Below are 10,566 nucleotides of genomic sequence, written 5' to 3'. Positions count from 1 at the left end.
TTTCAGACTGTGGAATTTCAAACCTTCTTGTTAGTAATTTAGGGGTAATCAGTAATTAATGACATTGAATTCATTCCTTAATGCCTGTAGTTTTATACCATTGTTCTTACGGCAAAGACTGGGACATTTGCTCATTAACACACAGACGTTTAACAAACCTTTAGCTGGCACCAGAGGGGACCTGTAATCTTTGGTTACTTGATTGAAGGTCGCACAGCTGCAGGTGAATGAAACAATAGGGGTGTTACAGCAATCAGAGCTAATTAGATTCACCTGGGGCGGCTCTGCTACTTATATGCTCCCTGCGCAAGGTTTCATTAAGTTTTCATGAGTGTGAGGGAAGCAGTTCCGACGTGTTGGACGTGCTTAGGAAAAAGAAAAAAAGCAGTCCACCATGCCCACCAAGAACGTTGTGGACGAGCGGATCGCCAAATTCAAAAACAAGGGGAAAGATCCAGCAGTAAGTTGATGTTAAATTATCAAATTATGTAGGCTTTTAATACGGTTTATTTTATTTTTTACCGACACTGCATATTGTCCACTTGCAGAAACTTCGTGATAAAAGGATCGCGGAGTGCGTGGAGCTGCGCAAAGCTCACAAGAATGAAAGTTTCCTCAAGAGAAGAAACATTACGCTGTCGTCTCTTCCGGATGAGGAGGCCCTCTCTCCCGACTACCTCACTAACGAGATGGTTAGTTCACAGAGACCTCTAACAATTGAACTCAAACTAGTTTCAGTTTTAACATATTGCTTAACATTTTATAGATCCCCTCTTATTCCATTGAGGAGATAGTTAAAGACGTGAACAGCGGCCGGATTGAGTCCCAAACCCGAGGCTGTCAGGCAGCCAGGTGAGCCCTCAGTAATGATTATCTAATGTCTGTACTTCATTAGATGTGAATTCCTTTAACCCCTCTTATGTCATAAGTGACTACATTTGAGTTTTAGACTGTTAGTTGGGAAAACGTTTCTCTTGAAGTAAAGTTTCCTCCACCCGTTCCCCAGGAAGCTGCTTTCTCAGGAACGTAACCCTCCTCTGAAGGAGATCGTTGATGCTGGTCTGCTGACCCGTTTTGTTTCCTTCCTGTCTATGGACGATGAGCCGACTCTGCAATTTGAAGCAGCTTGGGCTCTGACAAACGTTGCGTCTGGAACATCTTGGCATACACAACAGGTGTCGACACTGTATTAAAACCTTTGACGCACAACTATAGTCAACTTAATGTTTAATATGACGTAACCATCCAGCTTCACAGTAACTTGGGTTCTCATGGTCCATGATGAACTTATGTCTTCAACATCTTGAATCTCTTTCAGAATAACCTGAAAATAAACCTGTACTTCTGTCATCAGGTGGTGGAACATGGTGCTGTACCTGCTTTCATTGCCTTGCTGGCCTCACCAATGTTGCATATCAGTGAACAGGCTGTCTGGGCTCTGGGAAATATTGCAGGTAAAATGATAAGTTAATGTCTTATGTTGCCATCATATTCAAATAAGACTTGAAATTAATGCAACTGAGTGTTCAACAGAAAAAGTTTGTTTCCAATGAAAAATGTTTCCAAAAGTACAAAACTTAAGTGGTTGCCCACCTTCTGGTGCATTTAACTAGGAATGTGGTTTGTTTCACTGTAAAGGGCTCAGTGTGGAAAAATAAAGGCACTGATGGTGTAGCCAGAATTTGTGCATTTTACTGACTTGCTGTACGACTGTCACCAAATGCAACTCACAGGTGACGGTTCGGCTTATCGAGATGTCCTGATTGAGTGCAATGTTGTCCCAGCCTTGCTGGCCCGTATATGCCCAGACACACCAGTAAGTCAAAACTTTACAAGACCAGCTCCAACTGTGCACCCAAAGTCTATAATTTGTCCATTTCACTTGTGATGAATTTATCATAAATTAAGAAAACTGGCTTACAAAACATTTTTTGCCATGTGCAGATTTACCTACATTTACACTGACTTCTCAAAAGGCCAACACCTGGTGAAGCATGGTGTATTCCACCAATTTAGCATAGCACTCTTAACATTGTCAAACTTGTGATGGACAGTTTAAATGCCTAAATTGAAGGAGAACAAGGTTAATCCCACATTCTTCTTCCATGTCAACTTGACTGGCAAATGTAGTAGTAGTAGTAGGCCTCAAGATGAGTGGGCTACAGGTTTCTAAGGTCCAAACCTCATTTTATTTTCCAACACGAGTCCTCGGTCCAAACTGATCCTGACTGAAATGACAACATGGTAATTCATCAGATTTCATATTTTCACATGTGCAGTAGTCCTCAACACCTGTAAACTGACTTTGTGATCAGTAGTGTATCCCTTAGTGAAGTGAAACATTTCATCAACTATGTGGTAGTAGTTTAACTTATGCTACTGTAGAGTGCTGTTACTTATGATTTATCTCCCCAGGTTGGCTACCTGCGTAACCTAACATGGACTCTGTCCAACTTGTGCCGAAATAAGAACCCATTTCCACCCTTGTCTGCAGTCCTGCAGGTAAGTGACCCCCTACCCATCCCAGCTTAGTTCTTGCTGTTCTCCAGTCCAGAAAGGTGCCCACAATACCAGTGAGATGACTAATATGCTGCACTTGTCCTTCAGGTGCTTCCCTCTCTGATCCAGTTGCTCCATCTCAGTGATAAGGACATCTTGTCTGATGCATGCTGGGCCATCTCCTACCTCTCAGATGGCGACAATGACCGTATTGATGTTGTAGTAAAAACTGGCGTTGTCCCCCGGCTGGTGGAGCTCATGAGCCATGAGGAGCTCATTGTCATGGTAGTGTGTTCTCAAACAGTAACAATCGACTGTCCTGTAGCAACTTGTATCAGTGAGGTAATCCAAGTGTACCTGTCAATGCTCATTTTTCCTGGGACTCTCCTGTAGTTCAAGGTTTCTCTGGGGGGAACTCCCATAATTTGCAGAAACCTCATGAGAAAACAATATTGCAGAACCCCCCCACCACCACCTTAAAATGTTGTCGGGTATGAATCTAAATCATGTCTGTCTTTTTTTTTAATTTTTTTAAATTTTATTTTTTATTAAAACCTCCAGACCCCAGCCCTCCGCTCCATCGGGAACATAGTGAGCGGCTCTGACCTGCAGACCCAGACGGCAATTGATGCTGGAATTCTGAATGTCCTACCTCAACTTATGAGGCACCCAAAGGCAAGTGTGCAGAAGGAGGCAGCTTGGGCATTGTCCAATATTGCTGCAGGACCATGTAAGCAAATCCAACAGCTCATCACCTGCGGACTGGTCCCTCCTCTGGTAGAACAACTTAGAAATGTGAGTACATCATGAACTGGGATTAGTTGGCATGTGAAACTACTTGTATACTGTATAACAAATATGTAAAGGGCTTTCCAGATGCATGTCACAGTGTACATCAAAATTGATGGCTGAGCTCATTTAGCTGCTTCAGTTTCAGGGTCCTGGTATTGTACATGTTGGCTCAGTGTCCTGACTTACTGGAACAAAAATGGAACAGAGCCCCTTAATGTTAATGGTGTCTGTACTTCTATCATGAAACTTTCTGACTTGAAATTTAACCAGCTACTTAATCTTTCTAAGCTAGAAATTTAAAATCATTGTACTTGTTTGTGACAGCACTACAGAGATGCAATGCCCCTCAAATGACTGACTGAACTGACAAAATGGATTCAAATCCCTAATTGATTAAATTGTAGAAAGTTAAGGGACTGTAAATGGCTGTCTGGAGGCCAGTGTCTATACAAAGACAGTGCACTAGACCATGTGGGGTTTTTCTGCTTGTCTACATGGTGACATCATCTTACATGTTGTTGCACTCCTGTGACAATCATCTTAAACAAATTTGCAACAGCCAAGAAAAACAGTGGGTCTTTAAATTTTTAGATGTTTAGGGATAAGGAACACTTAATCCTTTCTGAAATTAAAAACGGCATAGTCTTCACTGGTTTTCAAATGTTAAGCAAGCAGGTGAACAATTCTATATATATATATACATTTTTCTTTCCCCATCAGGGAGACTTTAAGACTCAAAGGGAGGCAGTATGGGCAGTGACTAACTTCACCAGTGGGGCCACTGTGGAGCAGGTGGTCCATATTGTGCAGAGTGGAGCCCTGGAGGCACTAATCAACCTTCTGCAGGTCAAAGATGCTAAAGTCATTCTGGTCATACTGGATGGCATCAACAACATGTTCATGGTGAGGAGGGGGTGGGCTTCAGAGTTAACACTTGCATCCAAATAGTCTAAAACCTCAACTAGAACTCTGAAATGACCAGATATCAGATGGTTTCAGTTACTGTGTATGACTTCTCAGGCAGCTGACAAGCTCGGTGAGACGGAGAAACTTAGCCTGTTGGTTGAAGAGCTGGGAGGGCTGGACCGCATTGAGATGCTGCAGAACCATGACAATGAAATGGTGTACCAGGCTGCGCACAGCCTCATAGAGAAATACTTTGGTGATGTAAGTGGCTGATACATGGCAAATTGCATATCTAAGTTCTTTGCTGCATTAAGCTCATTTGTGTCTGAAGGTGAAGTAATCCTTGTGGAAGTCTTGGCAGAAGGGCTTTAGAAGTAATGTCTATTTGTAATTTCTCTTTTTTTTTTTTTTTTTTTTTTTTTTTCTTGTCTTTCTAGGATGACATTGAGGGAGTCAAGGTTGCCACTACTGATGATGCATTTGAATTTCAGTGCTCTGATGTTCAGAGAACCTTTGAATTTTAAACTCAACTTGTGTATTGTATGTGTTTTTTAATTCATGTGGGAAAATAAATAAATCTAAGACATTACATTCCATATTCTGTCTCAAGCTGGTAAATAAACCAACAGTACCAACAATAGGCCTCCTGGGTACAAGACTAAAATGTAAGCTTGTATGTTGAGGTGGAGCTATATGTAAATTAAACTATAGCAAAGTCCTGACTAGCTGCAGTTCAGTTTCTAAGGGGAGTTGGAAATGGTAAAACATGTTCCTGAGTTGACAGGATATCGTCATCAGCATTTATTTTTTGAATTTTTTTTTTTTTTTTTTTTTTTTTTTTTTTTTTTTTTTTTGCCAGCATTGAAAATTCATCTGGTTTTTTGTCAATCTGGAAATATTTAAACCATAAGGTCTGCAGCTTGTAGATAATGGTGGCCTCTGTAGCTGCTAAAACTAACAAAATTAGTAATTGGGTACACCTAGCTAAAATGTAGTCTAATAGTCAGTCTACCTCATGAAGGTTGTCTTTGTCAAGTGTCACTGTCTGTTTGGAGGATGTGGTTTGTCATGTTCTTAAAAAAAAAAAAAAGTATGGATTGTTTGGTTTTATTTGTACAGTTATAAGAAATGTGATCAGGGATTTCTGGAAACATTTTTAGACACCGTGGCACCACAACACTCGGCAGTTTCCATGCTGACTTTCTGTGTTAAGTTTTTCTTGCTCTAGGCTTTCAACAAGTTAAACCAAAACATGGATGGATCCCATGTTAAGTGTTTTATTAATTTGTGGTAACTGACCCTTTAACCTTGCAACTTCTTTCTTTCAGAACTGATAAAATAGATAGGTTTACAGGATACATAGGTTTGTTTTTTTTTAAAACAAAAAAAACACCCATGCCACCCTTTGCTCTCGCTTTAAGACATCTGTCGTCCAGACTGAACACTTCACTGACTGACAGTTATAGCACCTGCTGCACCATTATCTGGTAAGATCAGTTATTTCATCTCACCTTTAGTTGGTAACATTTTTTTCTTTGTGCATTTAAGTATATTGAGTGGATGATTAGGCCATAAGCAAACATTTTTTACAGCTACTGTGTCAAATCTGATGAGTGAATTTTTTAAAATTCAGATTGTATTGTAGAAAAAATGTTTCTGCTGCTAATGGCTTTATGGCCTGACTAATGTGATTTGTCTACTGTAAATAAGCAGAAGCCAGAACTGACTGTTCTATTATTTTTTTCTCAGACCCTGCCAATCATGTTGAAGGATAACATGTCTATTTACTGTCTGCTGCCTCTGTATAAGGCCTCTAGATGCAAAAACATTAAGATTACAGAAACATATGCCACTATCCACTGATGTTGATATATTCCCCTAGCTTGTAAAAACCTCTGTATCTTGACTGGTATTTGAAAATGACTTATGCTGATGCCTCCCTACATCCCGGTTTGAATAGATAACATAGCTGCACTTATATCAACGTTTACTATGCTGTGTAGATTCAACATGAATTTGCCCTTTCATTAAAAACCACTTGAAACAATGTGGCCAGCTTTGTGGATTGTCTGAGAAAATTAGATTTCACTTAAGTTCTGTTTCCCAACTGTATAAAGTACATGTTGTTTTTCTAGTTGGATGTTGAGACATCTCCACTGGAGGCTACAATGGAGCCATCTTTAACCTCTGATGATCCTGAAAAGGTTCAGAATATCACAAGACCACCCCACCACCTGCCAGGAGCACCAGGGAAGGTCTGGACACCACATACACAACTTTGTGCCCATAAAGCCATGCAGAACATGGAAATGTACGACACTTGTTTCAGTTCCATGCCCTCCACTTCCTGCTGTCGGTCGCCATCATCTTGAACTTTTGATATCATCACATCTGTCACTGAATGGTAGTTGAAGTGACTTAAATGTGCAACTCGTACAAATGAAAATCTGGCCAAGACGACTTAGAATATATTTTTATTTACAATAAACTAAGCATAAGAGTGCAAAGCATGCGCAAATATTTCATTTTGTTTTTTAATGTTTTATTTGCCATAAAACATTTGAAGACTTTCCATAGACAGAAAATAAAAAAACAAGTTATTTTCCTTAATATATTTGTTTTTCATAATTTATTAATGAGCATTTCTAACAAATGAAGTGACATAAACCTACATCACAGCTGTGTGAACTTTTTCCATGAAATCAATTTTTTTATTTTACAAAGATATAAACTTTTATTTTCAATCTCATAGTCTTGAATAGATCTAAATAACCCCTGAGAGAACCCACAACACTGTTCCTTTATCATCCCCAAGTGAATATCTGGACAATGACATCCTGTGTCTTTACTTGATGATAAATGGTATCAAACATTTATTCAGAAACCAATATTTATTAAATAGTCTGAAATCACACGCTTCAGCGCAGACTGAGAACTATACACCACTAGATCTTTGTCCAATGACAGATAGCTGAATGTCTCAGATTATAATTTAGAAGTTGATGTTATAGAATGCATGGTGAGATGGTCCCTGATAACGGCCAATTAAACCACCATATTGTTTATAACCTAATACAGTCAGAGTGAAAAAGGCCACAAACGGTGATGAGAAGTGAGTGAAGAGTTTTAATCTTAATGCTAATATCGGTTTCAATAATAAAGAGAAAGTGGCCCCATAATTCACTGTTTCGTTCAGATTTCAATATCATGCCTCCCTTCATTTGCCCAACATAGAAGGGAATTCCTAACAGGAAAAGAGGCAAAATACTGAATCAACGTTTACGCTGAGGTGAGGGACAACCATTTAAAATACTATTACTACTGACCTAAAAAAGTCTCTGTCACACAGAGTGATTTTGGCCCCCAGTAAATGATCAAGATGGAGTGTTTTATATATATATTTATATAATAACAAAAAAATTGTAGTGGAGAGTTTGTGAGAGGCAAGGGTCTCCACATAAGCACCAAACATCTTCTCCTTGTCAACTGTAACTGTGTGTGTGTGTATGTGAGTGTGAGTGTGAATGTCTACATTTTCTCATAGTTGAGTTCATGTCCGCAGGTGGTGCAGGTTTTCTTGTAGAGGTCCTCCTCTGGATCTACCACCTCCTCCGGTCCATACTGATGTTGGTGAACGCTGGTGTCTTTGGTCCACATGCTACTCCTCACCGCCCTGCGCAGCTCTGACACAGACACACACAAATGTTGATGTTTAAACTCCACACAGTGTTACTGTAACTGACTTGGCATTTGGGAGTTTTGTCTCAAAAAGGAAACCAACCTTTGACCTTCTTGTTGAAGCGTTTTTGTTTCTGCACCTCTCTATTCTCTTCCCTCGTCTCCTTGGCCTCCTCGAGAGCCTCCGCTGAACCCCACACCTCCATACATCTCTTCTCCACCTGGAGTGCACACACACACAAACACGTGAAGCAGACTCATGAAGGCATAGCTGGGGCAAGAAAAACCTTATAGAACAATCAGGGTTGTTTGGCCTTTGACCAAAAAGTTTCTGGCTTTAGTTTAGGAATACAACGAGCAATTCATTTCACTTTTGTTTTGATTTTTGGTTAACTTATTGATTATTTAGTCTTGATAAAATGTTGGAAAATTTCCTAGAGCCGAAGATTACATGTTCAATGTCTTATTTTGTCCAAGCAACAACTCAAGTTCTGAAGATATTTTATTTACAAAAAGCAGCAAATACTCACATTGAAACTGGAACCAACAAATGTTGATTCATTTTTTGATTAATGAATAATCGATTAGCCAATTTATCATTTCAGCACAAGACGGACAAAAAAGGACAATGAAAGGGACAGTAACCTCGACCTACAAACTCTTGGGACAAAAGTCAGTCAGAAGTTTTGAAATGCAATGTTTGCATTTTAGTGTTAATTTGCAAAATGTGCAACAGTTACTGTTTGTGATTTAGCACAGCATGGTATAAGTTAGTGTATACCTATTTAGTGCAGTTATAATATGCTACATTATTTTTGAGATCATAATGAACACCTGCATTCTTCAGGCGTCAGTCATAGGACCCCCAATACCCCCCACACACACCCGCATGCATGCATGCACGCCACCTGTAGTTTGAGGTAGAGCTTCATATCTCCCCAGCGTGGGTTGTGAGGGTTTTTCTTCAGTATAAACCTGAGCGGAGGCTCTCGCTTATCCAGGTCACAGTTCTTCAGCAGGTAGTGCTGCATGGCCTCAGTTCTAGAGATCAGCTTGTGCTTCTCCTCATTGTCTCTGAAGAGAAAGATGCTTAAACTGTTAGTCTATCCAATCAAGAGATTCAAGGAGAAAGGACAGGAAAACAGAAAATGCCACTATGTGCCTGGATATGTGCAACTTTCAGTATTTTAAATTTAAGCCTAAATAAGCAGAAGATTACATGACATGTAGCCCATCTATGATGTAAACCAAATATTCAAATTGTAGTTGCTTTAAAATGGCAAAGACTTAAAGTGATCCGTTAGTCCTTACTTTGCACAAATAATAATAATAATAAGAAGAAGAAGAATAAAACATAATCCATTACTGCAGAGACAAAGGACTGTGGTGGGGAGGTTAAAAACAGAGAAAATTAAAAAAAAAAAAAAAAAAAAAGTATGTAACAATGACTACACAAATGAAATAATGCGATCATGAAAAACAAACATGCTCATTGTGTGTGTACCTGCATTTGTCACACACAGACAGGTCAAAGCTGTTGCTGAGGTAGGAGTCCATAAAGGGTTTTTCACATTCATCACACACCAAGTAGTCTGGCTCAATCACCGGAGCTGGAATGAATGAATGAGAGAGTGTGTGTGAGTGTGTGTTAGTGTGAGAGAGAGAGAGAGAGAGAGAGTGTGTGAGTGAGTGAGAGAGAGTGTGTGAGTGAGAGAGAGAGAGAAGTAAATATTGTATGCATGCACACACACGCACCTGGCTGATGCACCACCTTCCTGGCTTTCTGCTCTTCCTCTCCGTCTTCCTCCTCGTCGATGAAAAACCCGGCTCCGGAGTCGATGGTCTTGGAGACTTTGGCCGAGGTTGCGCCCTCCACAGCAGACAAAGGGCGGCTCGCGAGTCGAGCTTGCCGGAGCATCAACGCGCGCTGCCGGTTCCTCTCGATTTTAGCCCGCATCGCTGCAGAAAGCTCGGGTTTAGGACTCTGCTCTGGGTCGGGACAAGCAGCGTCCACCCCTTCTGACTCTGAGCGATCCATGTTGTTCCCTAAAACACCGATCACCGCATGGAAATGAATGAAGCCACTCTACAAACCGGTCGTTGTTATGGTCCATACAAAGCGCAGCGCCAGGTTGTTGTTACAAAAGTGACAGCTGCACGCTTCCGGCTGCGCCTTCTTCTTCGTTTTATTTTGAACTCGTAGGTGTATTGCCGCCCCCTTGCGGCCTTATGAGGCTACTCGCTAGTGCTACATTTATGTGCTGGTTAATAACACCAAACTAATGTCAGTATAAGGCTTTATATCAAAGCTTGCTTACTTAATACTCCAGTTATGATGTAATCGTCGAAGTACCAGTGCAATACATACTTATTCATATATAGGTATTGGGAAACAAGATGTAAAGCTATGGAATAAGGGGGTATCAATTCGCGATCTTACAAAGATCTCATACTGTAGTTATTCTTTAACTAATCTAGGACATATGATTACATTTAATTGAGTACTATACTTAAGTAGTCTATATTTTTCATGTATCTACTTTACTTGAATTATTTTTTGGGAGGGAAAAATTACTTTTACTCCACCCCACTTGAAGACAAATATTGACTCTACATTTTTATGAAGTACTCTTAATCTTAGTCTGTGGAATGAATTTTATTTTATTTTGAAAATTTGATAGACCATACACT

The 10,566-nt window shown here is 40.0% G+C and overlaps 2 protein-coding genes across 2 annotated transcripts; one reads left to right on the top strand and one right to left on the bottom strand.

Moving 5' to 3' along the window:
* Window positions 1-318: 318 nt before the first annotated feature.
* Window positions 319-4,966, top strand: kpna7 (karyopherin alpha 7 (importin alpha 8)). The gene is made up of 12 exons (XM_023403214.2): window positions 319-460; window positions 549-692; window positions 767-852; window positions 1,007-1,175; window positions 1,355-1,454; window positions 1,734-1,816; window positions 2,416-2,502; window positions 2,608-2,784; window positions 3,061-3,294; window positions 4,012-4,194; window positions 4,312-4,458; window positions 4,635-4,966. Exons 1-12 carry the CDS (start codon window positions 395-397, stop codon window positions 4,719-4,721), a joined length of 1,563 nt encoding a protein of 520 aa, XP_023258982.1. The 5' UTR covers window positions 319-394; the 3' UTR covers window positions 4,722-4,966.
* Window positions 4,967-6,656: 1,690 nt separating this feature from the next.
* Window positions 6,657-10,039, bottom strand: xpa (xeroderma pigmentosum, complementation group A). The gene is made up of 5 exons (XM_023403215.2): window positions 9,631-10,039; window positions 9,380-9,485; window positions 8,784-8,949; window positions 7,979-8,096; window positions 6,657-7,880 (listed from the first exon to the last, which is right to left on the bottom strand). Exons 1-5 carry the CDS (start codon window positions 9,911-9,913, stop codon window positions 7,726-7,728), a joined length of 828 nt encoding a protein of 275 aa, XP_023258983.1. The 5' UTR covers window positions 9,914-10,039; the 3' UTR covers window positions 6,657-7,725.
* Window positions 10,040-10,566: the final 527 nt, after the last annotated feature.

Source organism: Seriola lalandi, unplaced genomic scaffold (assembly GCF_002814215.2).
Source record: "Seriola lalandi dorsalis isolate HSWRI2012SDOR001 ecotype SW California unplaced genomic scaffold, Sedor1 jcf7180002054071, whole genome shotgun sequence".
NCBI lineage: Eukaryota > Metazoa > Chordata > Actinopteri > Carangiformes > Carangidae > Seriola > Seriola lalandi.
The sequence above is the reverse complement of the archived record's forward strand: the minus strand, read 5'-3'. Positions and strand labels throughout refer to the sequence as shown.

Coding starts and splice junctions, on each gene's coding strand:
- kpna7 (XM_023403214.2), top strand. CDS start 395: ATGCCCACCAAGAACGTTGTGGACGAGCGGATCGCCAAATTCAAAAAC. Junction 853..1,006: donor CGAGGCTGTCAGGCAGCCAG/GTGAGCCCTCAG, acceptor CCCGTTCCCCAG/GAAGCTGCTTTCTCAGGAAC. Junction 1,176..1,354: donor CATCTTGGCATACACAACAG/GTGTCGACACTG, acceptor TTCTGTCATCAG/GTGGTGGAACATGGTGCTGT.
- xpa (XM_023403215.2), bottom strand. CDS start 9,913: ATGGATCGCTCAGAGTCAGAAGGGGTGGACGCTGCTTGTCCCGACCCA. Junction 8,097..8,783: donor AGCTCTACCTCAAACTACAG/GTGGCGTGCATG, acceptor TGTGCACTCCAG/GTGGAGAAGAGATGTATGGA. Junction 7,881..7,978: donor CTTCAACAAGAAGGTCAAAG/GTTGGTTTCCTT, acceptor TGTCTGTGTCAG/AGCTGCGCAGGGCGGTGAGG.